This window comes from Carya illinoinensis, chromosome 7 (genome assembly GCF_018687715.1).
Source record: "Carya illinoinensis cultivar Pawnee chromosome 7, C.illinoinensisPawnee_v1, whole genome shotgun sequence".
In the NCBI taxonomy this organism is placed as follows: domain Eukaryota; kingdom Viridiplantae; phylum Streptophyta; class Magnoliopsida; order Fagales; family Juglandaceae; genus Carya; species Carya illinoinensis.
Genome location: NC_056758.1, coordinates 18,380,169 through 18,398,819, shown reverse-complemented (window position 1 = coordinate 18,398,819; position 18,651 = coordinate 18,380,169). Strand labels below are relative to the sequence as shown.

The 18,651-nt window shown below is 38.6% G+C and overlaps 1 protein-coding gene across 5 annotated transcripts; it reads left to right on the top strand.

Annotated features, from left to right (window-relative positions):
* Positions 1-5,712: 5,712 nt before the first annotated feature.
* On the top strand, positions 5,713-17,765 carry LOC122316925 (peptide chain release factor PrfB1, chloroplastic). 5 transcript variants are annotated; one of them, XM_043133786.1, is made up of 8 exons: positions 5,845-5,952; positions 9,475-9,694; positions 11,372-11,443; positions 12,242-12,462; positions 13,506-13,709; positions 14,863-15,078; positions 16,613-16,799; positions 17,281-17,765. In XM_043133786.1, the coding sequence occupies exons 3-8, from the start codon at positions 11,437-11,439 to the stop codon at positions 17,583-17,585; spliced, it is 1,140 nt and encodes a 379-aa protein (XP_042989720.1). In that variant the 5' UTR covers positions 5,845-5,952; positions 9,475-9,694; positions 11,372-11,436; the 3' UTR covers positions 17,586-17,765. The 5 variants fall into 5 exon arrangements, with proteins under 5 accessions (XP_042989719.1, XP_042989721.1, XP_042989717.1 ...); XM_043133785.1 differs by lacking the exon at positions 9,475-9,694 and having other exon boundaries at positions 5,713-5,952; positions 17,244-17,524; XM_043133787.1 differs by lacking the exons at positions 9,475-9,694; positions 17,281-17,765 and adding an exon at positions 16,945-17,191 and having other exon boundaries at positions 5,713-5,952.
* Positions 17,766-18,651: the final 886 nt, after the last annotated feature.

Sequence of the window (18,651 nt, the reverse complement as noted above, 5' to 3'; positions counted from 1 at the left end):
AAGTGTGTGAACATGCAACAAGTGTGCAACAGAAAACACGTAGCGGATAAATAAAGTCATATAACTAAGTACCAGAATTTTCTTAGTTTAATACAAACCCGTTCAAAACATACATAATAAAATATTATAAGCCCCAAATATGTTTCAAAACCAACTACAAGGCATAAACTCCAAATCAATATTCCCGCGGAGCCGCCTCCTCGGGCTCAGCCTCCTCCTCCTCGACCTCTGCATCAAAATCTACGGTACAAAAAATGGTACCGCAGGTAAGTAAGATCCAAATTTCACAAGATAAAAACATATTAAACTCAAACAATATGCATGAAAGAAAGCAAATGCACATATCCCATAAAACTACATTTTTTCATGCACGCCAAAATCTCATTTTGGCTCAGAACATATCCTTTAAACATAACCTCGCCATTATTCCCGATAATGGCCCAAAAACCAAACCATCAGAGCACTGTAGGCGGGAATCGCAGGCAGGACTCTACCACCATCGTTGCTCACCACCGTCCCTACGCGTGCACCGTAGGCGGGAATCACAAGCGGGATTCTACCACTGTCCCTTCTTACCACCACCCCTACGCCGCGTGCACCGTAGGCGGGAACCGCAGGCGGGATTCTACCACCATCCCTACACATGTCTCTGACTCAAACCAGTCAATCCAACCGTTCACATATACCATAAATCATTTCTCGCTTACAAGCCCAGTTTTTATTTTTACAAACACATGTATATGCATGCAACTACATGAAAATCCGGTTTTCCCTTTTTAAACATGAACATGCGTGCACTATACAATGCAAACATCAAGGCACAAATATCTCAAACAAATATCAAAATCAACCAAACAACTCCATCCTCAATCCATCCGACCCCCGAACTCCTCGGACTCAGTCCGGAATCAACCAACCAGTCAAATAATTTATTGTAAGAGCAAAAATATATTTAAATCTAAAACAGAATTTGGAAAATACTTACAGCGCTAGATGGTATTTTTTAAAGGATCACGACGTTACAAACGGCAGAGAAAAAATAACGTAACAGTGTATTTTACACTGTGGTCGTGGGTTGTAAAATACACACTTTCGAACGAGGACAAACCAAGACTTGAAATTGATAGGAAATGGTCTAGAGATGTTTATGAAGCTAATGGAAATGAGTTTTGGCCGTGAGTGGCGGTGGAAGTGCAGAAAGGGGCAAATCGGAGTTGAGCTCGTGGGAGCTGCTTCAGGAACAGATCGGGGCCGAAAATGGGTGGGTTAGGAAGGCAAAAGGTAGGGGATGATGTGGTAAAAAGATGGTGACCGGAGGTGGAGTGACGGCGCGGGAAATGGCTAAAAATCGTGCGGCTTAGATGGGCTCTAGGCGGCAAACGACGGCTCGGATGGAGGTGAGATTTAGTGGAGAGGTGCGCCAGCCGAAGGGGGAAGTTTCTGGGTGGGTGGTGCCGGCCACGTTGCTGGCTAGTGATGGTTTTGGACTGAGGAAGCAACCGGCAATAGAGAGAGTGAGAGAAGGTGTCGTGACTTCCAGCCGTGCGTGGCGGCTAACCGCTGCACGGGTTGGCCTGAAAATTGAGGGAGGTGATCACCGGCCGGAGGGGAGTCAACCAGTTGGGGTGGTGCACTGCATGGTGGCGGGATGGCAGTGGAAGAAACGGGCAGAAATGGGGGGGTTGGGTTGCGCGCACGAGGGGAGAAGAGGAAAAAGAAGAAGAAAGAAAAGAAAGAAAGAAGAAAAGAAGAAAAAGAGAAAGAAAAAAAGGAAAAAAGGAAAAAGAAAAAGAGAAAAGAAAAGATGGAGAAAAGAAATGAGGTACAATTCTCACCTCCAGAGTCCAAAAACTGATCCGACGAAAACGATTTTAAAAGGCATAAAACGATTAAACTAAATTAAACACCACATCAAACTAAAATAAAACCAATTAAAATACAATAATTTAAAATAAAAGAACCAATATATTAATTAAATTAAAAACTCCTTCAATGAAAATACACATAAAAACAGGGTATCACATGTAGTCCAAACATCTAAGAGGTGATACTTGCTGAATATCAGTGGGTATTTGTATAAATGAAATGAAAATGTGATAAATAAATCACGAGTCGGTTTCTCGTAGAAATAATATTGATATGCTTTTAAAGTGGATGCAATTATATTAAGGTTTTTATTAGTTTGATAGTTACCAAGAGTTTGGGCATGCATGATTAACTGCATATTTATATAGATCACTAGATATGAAATGCATGAAGCATACAGTCCTGAAGTACTTATTCTATTAAGTTTTAAAAATCTTTATATAATCTAAAATAATCCAAACGCACATAGAACAAGCTATTTTCCATATATTTTTAGTATCTAGATTTATTGCAGTTTATATAGATGATTTAAATGTCATTGAGGTTCCAGAAGAGCTCATAAAAACTGCACATATTTGAAATATAAATCAGAAATCCTTTCGGCTTCGAGGGGGATATAAATGAAATTATTAATTCTGAAATATCATCTCTTAAATTCAATTAGTATTTCAGATTCATATTACGGTTTTGTAATAAATGTGTATTATTAAAGGAGAAATAAAATAGAGCTTATAGAATATCTACCAGAAGATAGAAACATAATATGAATATTTGTGAAATATTATTTTATTATCTCGAAACAAAATTACAGAAATTTGAAGCTCTTCGCCTCATTCTTTAAACGAGTTTGCTCTTAAAAAATTTGCATGGCATCCCTGTCTAAAGGAATAAGCAATCAAAAAGAAGAGTCAAGCAAAAATTTTAAATTCCTATTTTCTTACTTTATTACTCCTATCTTCATGTTGGATTCTAGAAGAAGTCACTAAATGATAGAAATTTTATCGTTGAGTTTGTCAACCTTACAAGTTTTGGATTGTAGTCGCTGAGAAAATGCGACAGTAGTTGATGAGTATTGGGTACCGAGGCTCACAAGCTCGTAAATAACATTATCATCTGACTTATTAATCAGATCATTATTGTATTGCATTATAGTACCTACGGTATAAGTAGAAAAAATTAGTGAACGAGGTGTAGAATACCTCATATATTGGTCCGAGAAGATTGCTAGACCATTGCAGAATAAGAATGCAGAAAGAGATTGCAGAGTAAGAATGCAGATTAATTACATAAAAGTGAAGAAGATGAGATGCGAATGAAAATGAGCTGAATATTTCTTTCATAGAGAAAATTATGAAAGCAGGACAAAATTATATATATTGATAGAGGATAAAACACATATATCCTACAGTTATTTACTAGGCCGTGAAATTAAAAGCAGCTTGCCCCTACTCTATATGAAGTTGGACTTTTTAAGATATCCACGGTGAAATTAAATGCAGCTTGTCCTTATTCTCTAAGTATTTGGACTTCTTCAAATATCCGTTGCTGCTGATCCTGAAGATCATGGGCATACTGTTTTAGTGCCTTATTCTCCTTATTCAGTTTCTTGTTCTTACGATTCTTCGCAGAGAGCTTCTAACGCAATGAAGATATTTTATTATTGAGTTGGTTGACCTTATTCACTTTAGCTAATAACCTTTTGAGACATGGTCGTAACAGAGGCAGAATATTGAGCACTAAGAAATCTTGATTCTGAAACGACATCAGAATAACTCATTCCAGAAAAATGAATTTCTGCTCCTATCATAAGAGCAACATCCTCAAGTGAGTAAAAGGAAGGACAAAACATCTCTATTGCTTCACAGCGTCTCTCGTGAAGCATCTCTCTATAAGGGACAAGAGATGTAGCATCATAGCCCTGCGGCGCCTGACAGCTTCAGAAAAGTTATAAAATCCTGCGGTGCTTGTCTGGTCTAAAAAGGTGGCCATCGTTTTTGTTGAATATGGAGGTTGGCGGCTTAATTTTGATGACTTATCCACTAACTATGTTATTTATAAGAACTCCAGAAGAGTACAACTCCAGAAGAGTAGTGAATTTAATGTTAAAACGATCTTGAATCAATATGGTGAATTTGTTTACTAAAACATTACCAACTACATCATTTAAAAAGTTGGTATACAATATTGAGATGCATCAATGCAAAGACCTTTCATTATAAAGTCTTAAAACACTTTTATATGGACAAAACTCATCCCCTGAGTACTCCAGTGGTTGTTCGATCATTTGATGAGCATAAAGATCCATTTCATCCTTGTGAAGACGATGAAGAAATTCTTAGTTCTGAACTACCTTATCTCAGTGCAATTGAACCTCTAATGTATTTTGCAAATTGCACTTGATCTGATATTACATTTTCAGTTAATTTACTTGCAAGATATAGTTTTGCACCAACTCAAAGACATTGAAATGGTATTAAATATGTCATTCGTTACCTGCGAAGTACGATTGATATGTGATTATTTTATCAACATGGATCAAGTCCACAATTAGTTGGATATGCGGATGCAGGTTATCTTTCAAATCCACACAGAGAGATCATTGCAATTCATGAAGAGAAATATGAAATTAATATCAAGCAGATACGGTTAACTGATAATCTGGTAGATTTATTCACTAAAACATTACCAACTACAACATTTAAGAAGATTGTGCAGAATATTGGAATGCGAATACTTGAAAACCTATCATCATGCACTTTTGAGGGGGAGTAATATTTTGAAGACTTGTACTGATTGTACTCTTTTTTCTTCGCTAAGGTTTTATCCCATTAGATTTTCCTTTACAAGGTTTTAATGAGGCAATCTTACAGCACTTGGTGATATACATGAATATTGTACTCTTTTTTCTTCGAAATTGGTTTTTTGCCATTGAGTTTTTCCTTGGCAAGGTTTTAACGAGGCATATTCTTTATGTATAGTCATTCAAAAGGGGAGTGTTATAAACTTATTTGTATGACTATTTTTAGCCATCAATTAAGACCATTTAGCCATCAATTAAGATAAATCTTTAGTCATTAATTAAGACCATTGAGCCATCAATTAAGACTTATCTTTAGCTATCAATTAAGACTTAAACTATATCTACTCGTTCATACTCATATATATATATGGATATCATTCACTTGTATATGATCAAGTTTTTACATTGAATAATAATGATTTCTTTTGCAATATCATCTTTCTCTTGTAATATTATTTCTCTTTTAGTTTCATAACAATAAACATTATTTTTTATGAATAATGATAACTTATTATGTCAAACTACCCGGTCACATCACTTCTTCTTTATTTTGGATCACATCACTTCTCTACTTGTTGCACTCATCCCCTTGAGTATTTTTATTTATTTTTTATTTAATTATTAGGAAAATGATTATTAGTATAATTTTATTTTTTTAAATTTTTTCTTATGATTAAATATATTAAAAAATATTTAAAATAAAATAATAATAAAAAAAAACTATTAATAAAATTGTATATTTTTAATTTTTTTTTAATAAATAGACTGTGAGAGTACTAAGGTTTGGTTTAGTAATGAAATGAAAATTTTAAATTTTAAAATAAAATATTAAAATATTCTATTTTAATATTATTATTATTTTAAAATTTAAAAAATTTAAAAAAATTAAATTATTTATTATATTTTATATAAAAATTTATAAAAATTATAATGATAAGAAGAGAATTTTAAAATTAAAAAAATTTGTGAAACCGAACCTAAGAATATCGTTTTTAATTATTCGGACACAGCAGATATTAGTCCTATATTTACGCTGTCCTTACCCATCGTTTTCCGTGTGTAAGGTACAGAGGGAGATAGAGAGAGAGTGAGAGCGCGCGATATCCCTCCACAAAGCCATACCATGGAGTCTCTCCCGGGAACTCTATGCAGCTCAACCACTCTCATGCCCCCCGGTCTCTCAAACTATAAGCTATCACTGCCTCTACAACTGCCAACACATAACCACACTCTTCCTCATTCCACCAACTTTTCCTTCTTCACCCCGTCTCGATTTCCTCCCACTGGTAAGTGAATTCCGATTTTTTTTCCCCCCTTCTTTTGTGGTGGGCATATTGTATGCGTTTGTATTTTTGGGTATAATTTTCTTCAACTTTTCAACAAGGTCTTTGCGTGTTTTGCACCACACTTGACTCTTTTAAATTATGGGGTTATCCTATTTCGTACTGTTTATATGTGAGTGACAAATACAGACTCTTTCAACATCTCATCCAGAGCTTCATGAGGTTCACGGAGTTCTTACAGTGTATCAATGGGACTCTCTCTCTCTCTCTCTCTCTCTCTCTCTCTCTCTCTCGTACAAATTTCTTTAATCTTGAAAGTATGAAGGTTTATGAGTATTAGAGCAAATAATACCTCTGCTTCCCCTGCTCCATCTCAGCACTCCCAAGTGCCATTCGACTCCAGCAAGGAAGAGCAATGCAGTGCCTAATGCCAGCATGGTTTCCTATTCGGCATTTACCTTTTCCTCTTAATCTACTTGTCTGTCTATTTCTGATTGGTTGTATAAAAAGGGAAGGCTGTTGTAACGGCATTGTACTCTGCTGCTTCCAGAAATTCTGTGCACGCCACCTGGTTGTTGTAATGCCAGAATATTCTGGAACAAACTTGCCCTTAAATACCACACTGTGTAAACGTCCTACTCAAGAAATGAAATACTTCATTTTACACTTTTAACATGGTATCAAGGGCCTATTTTTAAGGACTAACGTCCATGGCTGAACATCCTCCTCCTCCTCCACTTCCCGGAAAACAACCCTCTCAGTTCCTTCCTCATCTTTCCCACCTAGTTACGGTCAAACTCACTTCTGAGAACTATCTTTTGTGGCGCACACAGCTGGTGCCTTACCTTCGTGGCCAGCGACTATTTCACTATGTCGATGGCTCTGTTACCCCCCCCCCCCCCCCCCCCCCCCCCCTCACATTTTCTTCCCAATTCTACCACCCTCAACCCCGAATATATCACTTGGTCTGAAACTGATCAACTTATAATGAGTGCCCTTATTTCCTCCTTTTCCGATAATGTCATTGCTCAGATTGTAGGCAAAACTACTGCTCGTGAAGTCTGGACTGCTATTGAACACCTGTTCAACTCTCAATCTCGTGCTTGTATTATTCAGCTTCGTTACCAATTAGCCACAATCTTGAAAGGATCCAGCTCTGTTTCTGACTATTATCGCAAGCTCAAGCATCTCTCTGACACAATGAGTGCTGCCGGCACTCTCCTAACCTCTGAAGAATTTGTTTCTTATTTGCTTGCAGGTCTTAACAATGATTATGATGCCCTCGTCACGTCTGTCACCGCCCGTCTGGAACCCTTGTCTCCTGAATCCCTCTACAACCTTTTGCTCACCCATGAAAGTCGGCTTTCCCACTCTCATCATCTCCCTGCCACAACCAACCTTTCTGCAAATCTCACCACTGCTACTCCCTCTCGTGGTCGCGGTGGTTATCGCGGTACCTACCGTGGTTTCCAGCGTGGTCATGGTCGTGGACGCACTCAACCCTTCAGCCCCCCCTCTTCTCCCTAACCCATCAAACACTTCTCCCTATTCTCCTCTCCCTCATTCTCGACCCACATGTCAGGTTTGTGGTCGTATTGGCCACACTGCTATCAAATGCCACTATCGGTATGACCATGCCTATCAAACCGACCCACCTCGTTCCATCCAAGCTCACTACACCAGCTCTCTACCCTCCCCCGATAAGACTTGGTACCCCGATATAGCTGCTACTAATCACCTGACCTCCGACTTAGCCAACCTCAATGTCCATTCCAACCCATATACTGGCGCTGAGACTGTCCGTGTAGGTGATGGCACTGAGCTTCCGATTGCTAATATTGGTGAATCTATTCTCTCCACTTCCGCTCATTCTTTCTCACTTAAAAAACTCCTGCATGTTCCCACCATCACAAAAAATTTACTTTCTGTTCAGCAATTCTGTTTAGACAATTCTGTGTTCTTTGAATTTCATAGTTCTTTCTTTCTTGTGAAGGATGTCAAAACCAGGAACCTTCTTCTTCGTGGTCCCATGCTTAATGGGCTCTACACTCTTCCTCAACCGCCAGCTTCCTCCTCTGTTCATGCCTATGTTGGTGAACACACGTCCTCTTCCCAATGGCACTCAAGACTTGGACATCCCTCCATGCAAATTGTGCGCCGCATCCTCTCTACTTATCATCTTCCTGTTACGTCTACCGCTGCTCACACCTCATGTTCTGCCTGTTATCAAGCCAAGAGCACTCAATTACCCTTTAAATCGACTCATTTACCTTCTTCTAAACCTTTGCAATTAATATATTCTGATGTATGGGGTCCAGCCCCTGTCCTTTCTTCTGAAGGTTTTTGGTTTTATGTTTCCTTTATGGATGATTTTACCAAATATACTTGGTGGTTTCCCTTGGTTCAAAAATCTGATGTTATCTCAACCTTTATCAAATTTCAAAAAAATGTTGAATTACAATTTAACGCAAAAATATTGTCTGTTCAAAGTGATTGGGGTGGTGAATATCGCCCCCTCCACACATATTTTCAAACAACTGGAATCTCACACCGCTTAACTTGCCCCCACACACATCAACAAAATGGGGCCGTAGAACGCAAGCATCGACACATTGTCGAAACCGGTCTTGCTCTCCTTGCGCATGCTTCCCTCCCTCAGTCCTTTTGGGCTGATGCTTTTCATACTGCTGTTTTTTTGATAAATCGCCTTCAAACTCCAGTTCTATTTCAAAAATCACCCTATGAAAAACTTTTCTTAAAATCTCCAGATTATACTTTTCTTAAGACTTTCGGCACTGCATGCTGGCCTCATCTCCGGCCATATAATAAACATAAGCTTGATCTTCGTTCCACCCAATGCCTTTTTGTTGGCTACAGTTCCACTCACAAAGGGTATCGCTGTCTTCATATCCCTACAAATCGATTGTACATCTCTCGTGATGTTGTTTTTGATGAAAATATTTTTCCTGCTGCTAATGTTACCTCCATAACACTACCGTCCTCTTCTCAGTCCACCACTTCTTTTATCGGCCCACTATCTTTAGCTCAACCCACCACTTCTTCATATCCCACTAGATCAGACCCACTGGCCTTTATCCAGCCCATTACCCAAACCACCACCCAGTCCATCTCTAATAATATCTCGTCCAATCCCTCCCCGTCTACTGAGTCCAGCTCATCTTCTATTCTCTCCTCAGCATCGTCTTCTTCTCATTCTTCCGAAAATATTTCTTCCTCAGTCCCTAACACCTCTGTTTCCTCTCAGATCATTAATCGATCGAAAACCAACTCTCTTCATCCCAAACAATTTACTGATGGCACGGTGCTCTGGCCTCCACCTCGCGGGTACCTCAACCATGTCTCTCCCATTCCCGAAGAGCCCCGATCCTACACAGAAGCCTCCAAGTTCCAAGAATGGCGTTCGGCCATGTCCACCGAATTTCAAGCTCTCCTTCAAACCAACACCTGGTCTCTTGTCCCCTCTACTGGTATTTCTAATATCGTTGGTTGTCGTTGGGTGTACAGGACTAAGCGGCTCTCAGACGGCACGATTGACAGACGGAAGGCTCGTTTGGTGGCAAAGGGCTATCATCAGCAGGAAGGACTTGATTATTTTGAGACTTTCAGTCCCGTGGTTAAACCCACAACGATCAGAACCATCCTCTCTCTTGCTGTTTCCGAAGGATGGGCTATACGACAGTTGGACATTAGCAATGCGTTCCTACACGGAGAGCTTCAAGAACAGGTTTACATGTCCCAACCTCCTGGCTTTATCAATCTCAATTTTCCCAACCATGTTTGTAGACTCAACAAGGCCATATATGGCCTTAAACAAGCCCCACGGGCTTGGTTTTTCAAACTCAGCATTCGACTACAAGAGCTTGGTTTTATCCCCTCGGTTTCAGATTCTTCCCTCTTCATTTACGAACATGCATCAGTTACACTTTTGTTTCTTGTTTATGTGGATGATATCATCACACTGGCTCAGATTCTAATGCCATCTCTTCGGTCCTTACCTCTCTCCGTGTCTCCTTCCCTGTTAAAGATCTCGGCCCTCTTAGTTTTTTTTTGGGAGTCGAAATTACTCCTCTACCAACTGGCTTGCATCTCTCTCAAACCAAATACATATGTGATCTGTTAAACAAAACAAAAATGGAACTTGCAAAGCCCGTTACTTCTCCTATGGCTGCATCTACCCGATTGTCACTATCTGATGGACCTGATTTTGAGGATCCACCTCTCTATCGAAGCACTGTTGGAAGTCTACAATACCTGTCTCTAACACGTCCTAATGTTGCATTTGCTGTCAATAAAGTCTGCCAGTTTATGCATGCTCCTAAAGTCCCTCACTGGCAGGTTGTGAAACGCATCCTCCGATATTTAAAGCACATTGCCTCTTTTGGTTTGCACATCAAACCCTCTGCTGATCACTCTCTCAGTGCCATTTCTGACGCCGATTGGGCTGGATGCCTTGACGAAAGGTGATCCACAGGTGGCTTCTGCGTGTTTCTTGGAACCAACATCATTTCCTGGAGCTCAAAAAAACAAACCACCATTGCCCGGTCAAGTACAGAGGCCGAGTACAAGTCCCTCGCCAATACCACTGCTGAACTATTCTGGCTTCAAAGTCTACTGAAAGAGCTTGGCGTCTTTCTCTCTAAACCTCCTACTTTGTGGTGTGACAATATCGGTGCTACTTATCTTTCTGCCAATCCGGTTATGCACTCCAGAACTAAGCATGTGGAAATTGACTTCCACTTTGTCCGTGACCGTGTTGCCTCTAAAGCTCTCAATGTTGCCTTTATTTCCTCCAAAGATCAAGTCGCAGACATTTTTACCAAGCCGTTAGTCTCCACCGGATTTCACTTACTGCGTACGAGTCTCAACATGGTCCCCTTGTTGGACTCGTGGGGGCCTATTAGAGCAAATAATACCTCTGCTTCCCCTGCTCCATCTCAGCACTCCCAAGTACCATTCGACTCCAGCAAGGAAGAGCAATGCAGTGCCTAATGCCAGCATGGTTTCCTATTCGGCATTTACCTTTTCCTCTTAATCTACTTGTCTGTCTATTTCTGATTGGTTGTATAAAAAGGGAAGGCTGTTGTAACGGCATTGTACTCTGCTGCTTCCAGAAATTCTGTGCACGCCACCTGGTTGTTGTAATGCCAGAATATTCTGGAACAAACTTGCCCTTAAATACCACACTGTGTAAACGTCCTACTCAAGAAATGAAATACTTCATTTTACACTTTTAACAATGAGGATGGCAACCGATTCTGCTCTTATGTGGAATCTGATCTTTTTCTCTCCACGTACATATGTACATACAAACGCACACATATTGTCAATTGCGTGTTCATTGAGAATGCATTCTATCGTGGGTTTGTTTCGCTGACTCGGTTGTTATTTGGATTTCCCTTAGTCTTATTCGCGACACCGGAGAGCCAATCGAGTATTGGGGTTGATGCGGATACAAGAGAATGGGCAATGCAAGGTTAGTTGTTAGTATATTAATCTTTCAGTTTAGAATATGTGAGATGGGGTGGGGTACTATAAGTATATTTCTCTCTTTAGTTTGGCAGTGCATAATTGGGTATTGATTTTAGTTTAAAGGGCAGAGCTGATGTTTCTGGACGATTCAAAGTTCAATGACTGTAGCGAATTGTTGACATCTAGAAATGTTTCTGGCCATGTTATCTTTTAGATATTTTTATTTCTGGCTTTTAGGTTCAAGGAGCATTTTAAGTAAAATACAGGTAGACTGTTGTGGCATTTGTTCCTTGACATTGAAGATCAAACAGTTATCTGGTAAAATTGAGCTCAAGAGAGTGATTAATATACCATGTTGAATTTAAGGTTTCCATTGCCATTCCTAGTGGCATAATCGTACGCTTCATATATAAGTCAAAGATTTGAAATTCGTTGTTTGAATTTGCCTCGTGTGATTTATTTGCAAGTTGGTACTTGCAAAGCCCTTAGAGTAACTAACAGAGTTTCTCCCTTGTTTCTAACTTCTGTTCATCTATAGATTTTGGGTCAAAAATTTATTCTCTCTTGTTCACCTTAGTTTACAGTTTACCACCGTTAAGTTATAGCATTTTTAAGAACATAAGAGGTTCAATAATTTTGGAGTGATTGGTGTCTAGCATGATTTGGGACAATTGCTACAATGATATGCAGACCTTGGGTGCATTTATTCTCTTTAAAAGACAAGGTTTTGTTCTCCTTCTCTGAAACCCTGGCTAAAATGGGCTTGCTGACGATGTTATTGCTTATCTGGTATTGCTGACAGATTTTTATTCCCTGAGGAGGGATGTAGAGGGCACCTCAGAACGTGTTGAAGAGATTAGGGGCTCTGCTGGTCTGCAGCAATTAGAACAGGAATTTGCAGATTTGGAGTTGAAAGCAGCTGATAGCTCTCTTTGGGATGATCGAGATAAAGCTCAAGAAACCCTTTTGGCCCTAACTGATGTCAAAGACAAGATAAAATTACTTACAGAGTTCAAGACCCAGGTTTATAAATCTTCTATCAGTCCATGGTTTGGTATTTCTGTTGCTTTCAAGGCCATAGACTGAGCATGAAGCATTATATGCTGATGTCTTTGTGTGTGTATCCACGTGCGCCCTCATGACTGAGTATTATTCCATTATGTTGGAAGTGCATTTTGAATAATTATATTTGATTCCTCCATATTGTTTGATTTCATTTTTTCAGCATTAACTTTTAATATTATTATGTATCTAACTTAAATTTCCTTGAATCTTGAGCAAATAAAAGTTTGAATGCCTGTGCAGGATACTTTTCTTGGAGATATGAATAATTTTAGGTGTAAGACCTAGAAATGTTTGCTCTAATAGAGTGGAAATAAGTGAGCATTGTCTAGGTACATCCCTTCATGGGTTTTTTGATATAATATACCTGTCTCTGTCCTAGTTTCCTTAATTAGTATTGCCAAACTAGGGGTTGGCTCAAGTGGTAAAGGCCTTGGGTTTGGGGGTATGCTCCCTTTAGGTCTAAGGTTCAAATCCCCTTGGGTGCAAACAATTTCTGGGGGATTTTCCCTTATCCGAGGTGCACTTGCGGGAAACTCCTTGCAAAGGGTCTGTGCACCCCCAAGATTAGTCGGGGATGCTGTTCTGGACACTCGGTGCCAATAAAAAAAAAAAATAGTAGTGCCAAAACTTTTTGTTTGAGTTTCTGGCTGGGAAAGGTTAGGGCTACCCATCAGCCTGGTCTGGAAGGAACCAAGACTTGGATTTTCTATTGCTCTCTCCAAATTGTGCTTTCCTCTATCATTTCAACCACAACAACCCGTTTGTGCCACATGTTCAATCTAAAACTTCAGATTCTGGTTGGATGATTGGGGTGCCAACTTAGTTGGATTCTGGAAAGAGAAGAAAAGAAAAAAGACTACTTTGGAGAGATGAATAATTTAACTGTTCCTGTGTCATGCATGGAGTTTTGGATCTAATTTGTGAAGCTAAGCTTCTAAGATCTAATGTTTTTCCCCCTTCAAAACTAGATGAATGTTTTGACCCTGATATGTTGAATGCAGGTTGAAGAAGCAGAAACAATAGTTAATTTAACTGAGGAAATGGACTCCATAGATACTGGACTTCTTGAAGAGGCTGCGACTCTCATTAAAGAATTGAACAAGGCATTGGATCGATTTGAGTTGACACAACTTCTTTCTGGTCCTTATGACAAAGAAGGTGCTGTTATCTCTATCACAGCTGGTGCTGGAGGTACTGATGCTCAGGTAATATTTGTTTTATATACCAGACCTGGCCAACTGAAATAAAAACTTGGCTGAGATTGTCTTGCCTCTGTTGTTTGCCACTCCCTGGGAGATTTGATTGGAGCTAGTAAAAGTTTAAAATTCTTTGCTAGTAAACAAAATGAAGCAGGCCTGATCTGTACCTTGCCATTCTTGCCATCTTTATGTGGGAATTAAAGAGGCTTGCTTACTTTCAGCTATATTTTGGACCCCTTTTTCGCCAATCTATGGACTACTTTGACAGGACTTCTGCTTGATGTTACTAAAATTTGCAGTAAAATGTAGAATAAGACCAATGAAGGTCAGTATATCAGGCAACTCTTTTATTTTGCATGTGGTTATTTTGTATGCAATTGACGTTTAGAGTTGGCAGCAGTGATTTGCCCAACTTTTAAGGACTAAAATAATTGAGAACTCAGCTGGTTAGGTTAGATGTGAAATAGGAATAATGTCAAATGATTACCAATTCTAGTACATGTCACTATAATGTAATCTTCTTTTAAGGTAATGCGAGTATACATCACTTGTTCTTCTATCACATTCCTTCTTTCCACAGCTTTTAATGAATCTGAATCCTGAATAGGGATGGACTTCCATTTCCCTTAGGTTAAAAACAGTTTATCTATCGGAAGAAACCATTCCTTCCGTCGATTTTTATTTGAGTCGGGAGACCTTGTTCAGCCCATCAGAATAAAGTGACCCATTTTGAACAGCTAGACCTTAAGATCTATTAGTCCTCTAAGGTGAATGCAAAGAAATTCCCACTTCCTGAATTTTATATAGGCTTCTCACTCAGCTGTAGCTTTATCCATGTTTTCATTAAGACCTGTAAAATAATTGTTTCACCACATCCACATGCTTATTTAATGGAAGGGTATCTCCATAAGAATCAGATGGAGGGTGTGATTGTGGGTTCAAGAGCTACTAGTTGCGTGTGTAATTGATTGTGAAAATGCTGTTCATTCTACATAGTTTAGAAATTTAATTTAATTTCCTTTATTGAAAATATGTTTTTTAAGTTTGCACGTCTTTTGCTAAAACCCTCTTATGCATGAAATTTGAATACCATAAGAGAAACTGAAATTTTTTCCTTTCTTCATTTTTGTGCAAAACTTTTTGATCATTTCCAGTGCAGGATTGGGCTGACATGCTTCTTAGGATGTATGTGAGATGGGGAGAGAAGCAGAAATACAAAACAAGAGTGGTTGAGAAATCCCCGGGAGAAGAAGCTGGGATTAAGTCAGCAACAATTGAAGTTGAAGGTCGTTATGCTTATGGTTATTTGTCTGGGGAGAAAGGAACTCACCGCATTGTGCGCCAATCTCCTTTTAATGCCAAAGGTCTTCGCCAGGTAACTCTTACCTTTCTGGGTAAATATAATTATTGGAAACTTAATGATATGTGCAGTAAATTGGAAGTAAGAATGCTCTTCTTGTTACTTGATCAAGACACATTAAGATAATGAAGTGATATTACATAGAGCCAGTTTGGCCATCATCTCAAATGGAATTGGAAAGAAACCTCGTCTATCCAGGGTATTTTTTTTCTTTATTTTCTTTTGGGATGGAGTTAATGTCTTGAGTGGATGGCTAGATCAGATTTTTTGGTATGCGAAATTAAGTTTAATTTTAGGTTGTTAAAAGATTCACGTAGCTGTTGCTAATGTCACAATTTTGGTGATAAATAATAAAATAATTGTATACCAATCAGGTACAATCCTTGCTACTTGCAATTTAAGTGGATTAAATAACTTAGAATTTTCCCTTTCTTGCCGACAAACAAGTAAAGATACATGATTTTCGTGATGAATTTTAATTAGTCAGATTTATGAAGTGAAGTATAATGAGTAGTCCTGCTTTATGCCCAACACACACACACACAAACTAAATGAAGTGGAGGAAATTGAGGAGAAAAGGTCTCAAGATAATGCAACTTGTAGTGCTTGGAAAAGAAAATTTTCATTTCAGTCCAAATCATTCTGCTTTGCATGGCTTTTGGGTACTCATGATTCATGGATGAGTACTGCTCTTCTAAGGTTTCTACACCACACACTGCTTACATTGCATAATTAGATTTGGAAGATAAATTTTAAAATTTAAATTTTACAAATGAAATCTTATCATTTAAGTGATGTAGATAGTGTGCTCTACACACTGGCTTGAGTGTAGAATAATTCTTTGTTGTGGATATGAAGGGAGATGAATGCTGGAAATTCGAGGATTGTGAGAACTGAGAAGGCTGTGGAGGAGCTAAAATATTTCTTTTTATGAACTCTATCATTGGATGACAGCATACACGTCTTCATAGCTTTGATCAGGACTCTACTGTACACGTTCTTTTGTACTTTGATTGTGCCTTTTCACTCATTAATAAAATTAGATTCATGGATACATGGCAGATAGTGAATATTTAGGTTCACTCGGATTTGTTTTACAATTATGCATTGTAGTTATGGATCAAGCTAACTGAACCTCTCTCTCTCTCTCTCATGGGAAAGGGAGAATGTCTGATGCTACTCTGTCATTATCGCCAGCACATTACAGTCATATGGTCTATGCTTAAACCTTTAGGTAAAAACTTTACTGTAAAAGAAATGTTGCTGTTGGTTCTGAAGGATTATTATACACAGTTCTATACTCTAGAGACACTTTATATTATTGAAACTAAACCTTGCATTATTATTTTTTATTTAATCCAAGTTCCTAGTGAGTGGATTCCTCAAAAGTGGGAAGTTATGGTTAACATCTGGTGAACAAAGAAAATCTGGTAACATAAACATTGACTCACTAGTAATCAGAGATTTTGAAATGGAATGAAACACTCTCCCTTTCAAGTGAGACTATCAGATGTTCCCATCATATGGTTTAATCCGAATTTACATGCAGACAAGCTTCTCTGGTGTTGAAGTCATGCCTTTTCTTCGTGAAGAGTCGCTGAATGTTGAAATTCCAGAGGATGACCTGGAGATCAGTTTTTCTAGGGCTGGTGGCAAAGGAGGTCAAAATGTAAACAAGGTTGAAACTGCTGTCCGGATTACTCACATCCCCACAGGCGTCACTGTTCGCTGCACAGGTTTAATTAACCACTTGACTATAATTCTTGTTTTAATTGCTTCTAGATATGGGTTTTCTTGGTAAATGGAAGTGGTTTGTCCCAAAAACGTTAAGCTTTAGTTATCACTAGGTGGATCTAAATTATTTCGTTCAATGACTGACAGCATTTAGCGGTGTTGGGGATGAGGAAGAGCGCAACACTTTTACTGCCCATTACTGAATTTTGAAGAAATTGAAGATATTGCAGCCTAGTTGGCATTAAATTTGGCAAAATAAGGGTGTAGATTCTTATACATTTCCACCCAGTTAAACTGGCTGATTAATGTATTGCAATTATGAATACTTCCATTTCTGTTGGTCTAGTACACTTGGTTTCAAATCGAAGAGTAAATATATTGATAATAATCGAAATATGTGCTGAACCATTCACTGTCACCTAGCCTTGAGTAATGTGTCTTTTCAGAAGTGACAGCATTCAATTTCTCTGAACCACAATGCAGAAGAGAGGTCCCAACTATCAAACAAGATCAAGGCTATGAGCAGATTGAAGGCCAAGTTGCTAGTCATTGCAGTGGAGCAAAGGGCTTCTGAAATCAAGCAAATACGAGGAGATGCAGTGAAGGCTGAGTGGGGCCAGCAGATACGAAATTATGTATTTCATCCGTACAAACTTGTCAAAGATGTTCGGACGGGATTTGAGACATCGGATGTTGGTTCTGTAATGGATGGTGAATTGGATCCCTTCATCAAGGCTTACCTCAGGTACAAATACAGTATGTCAGTCTCACCAAGTGGGGTTAATTAACATCTAACAAAATTTTTTTGTCAGGATATATAACTTTGTATTTATGTGCTTAACTTGCCTAGATGGGTTTATCTACTAAGAAAATATAAATTTTTATCTTACTACTGCATCTTGTTGTATAAGCCATCGACCAAACTTTTATCATGGTTCCTGACCTAAAGTTATGATACTCTTTAACAATATTCTTTTCTTTATTAGTTGAGCTTATATCCTATTTCACACTTCTCTCACGTCAATTTCAAGATGAAAGCCAGTTTTTTAATTCCTTAGTCTTTAGATGCAGGCTTTGCCACCTTGATGGGTTTGTAATATGGTACTGTTTCAATGAGGGTTTGTCAATGATCATCACTTTCTTCTGTATTTTCTATTAAAATTAAAGATGAGTTATTCGAAATTGGTTCTTATTGAAACTAAGATATTTGAGTTCTCCGTAGAAGGTGGTTGATTGGTGCGAGGTTGAAAGGTGGTGAAAGAGTTAGTATTGGGAGTCTCAGTTGTTAAATGGCTTGTGCAGATGTTGGAGGAGTGTGCTCGCTCAAATGGAGAGAAGGAATTTTACTAAGGAAAATGATTTACACAACACTTCTCTCAACATTTTACACAACTATGTTTGAAATGAGGGTTATTTTTGTAAAAAATCTTATAAAAGTAACATCATTTTACAAAAATACTCTCATCTTTCAACATTGTTATGAAATGTGTTGTGAAAATAGGTTGTGGCTTTCATTACTCTTTCACAAAACCTCCCTTGTTGGTAGTAGTGCTTTTATTGCACAGAGATGTTCTAATGATTATGGAAGGTTCTTGACTTTAGTTGAATATAGATGGAGTGGAAGAAGTCTCATCATATTCCCTGAAAAAGTGGAAGGAAAAGGTTGGAAAAAAATGGTGATGGAGCTTCATGAGGTGCATGACAGGGTGGGAAAATTTGGGAAGAATACATTGGAAAGGGTGGGAACCATCCAACAGAAAGACTCAAAAAAAGGCTTAGTCAAGACGTACACAGATCTTCTTGACTCCATGTGCCGGTCCGGCCATAAGGGCTCGAAGGGCAATCTGGACATTT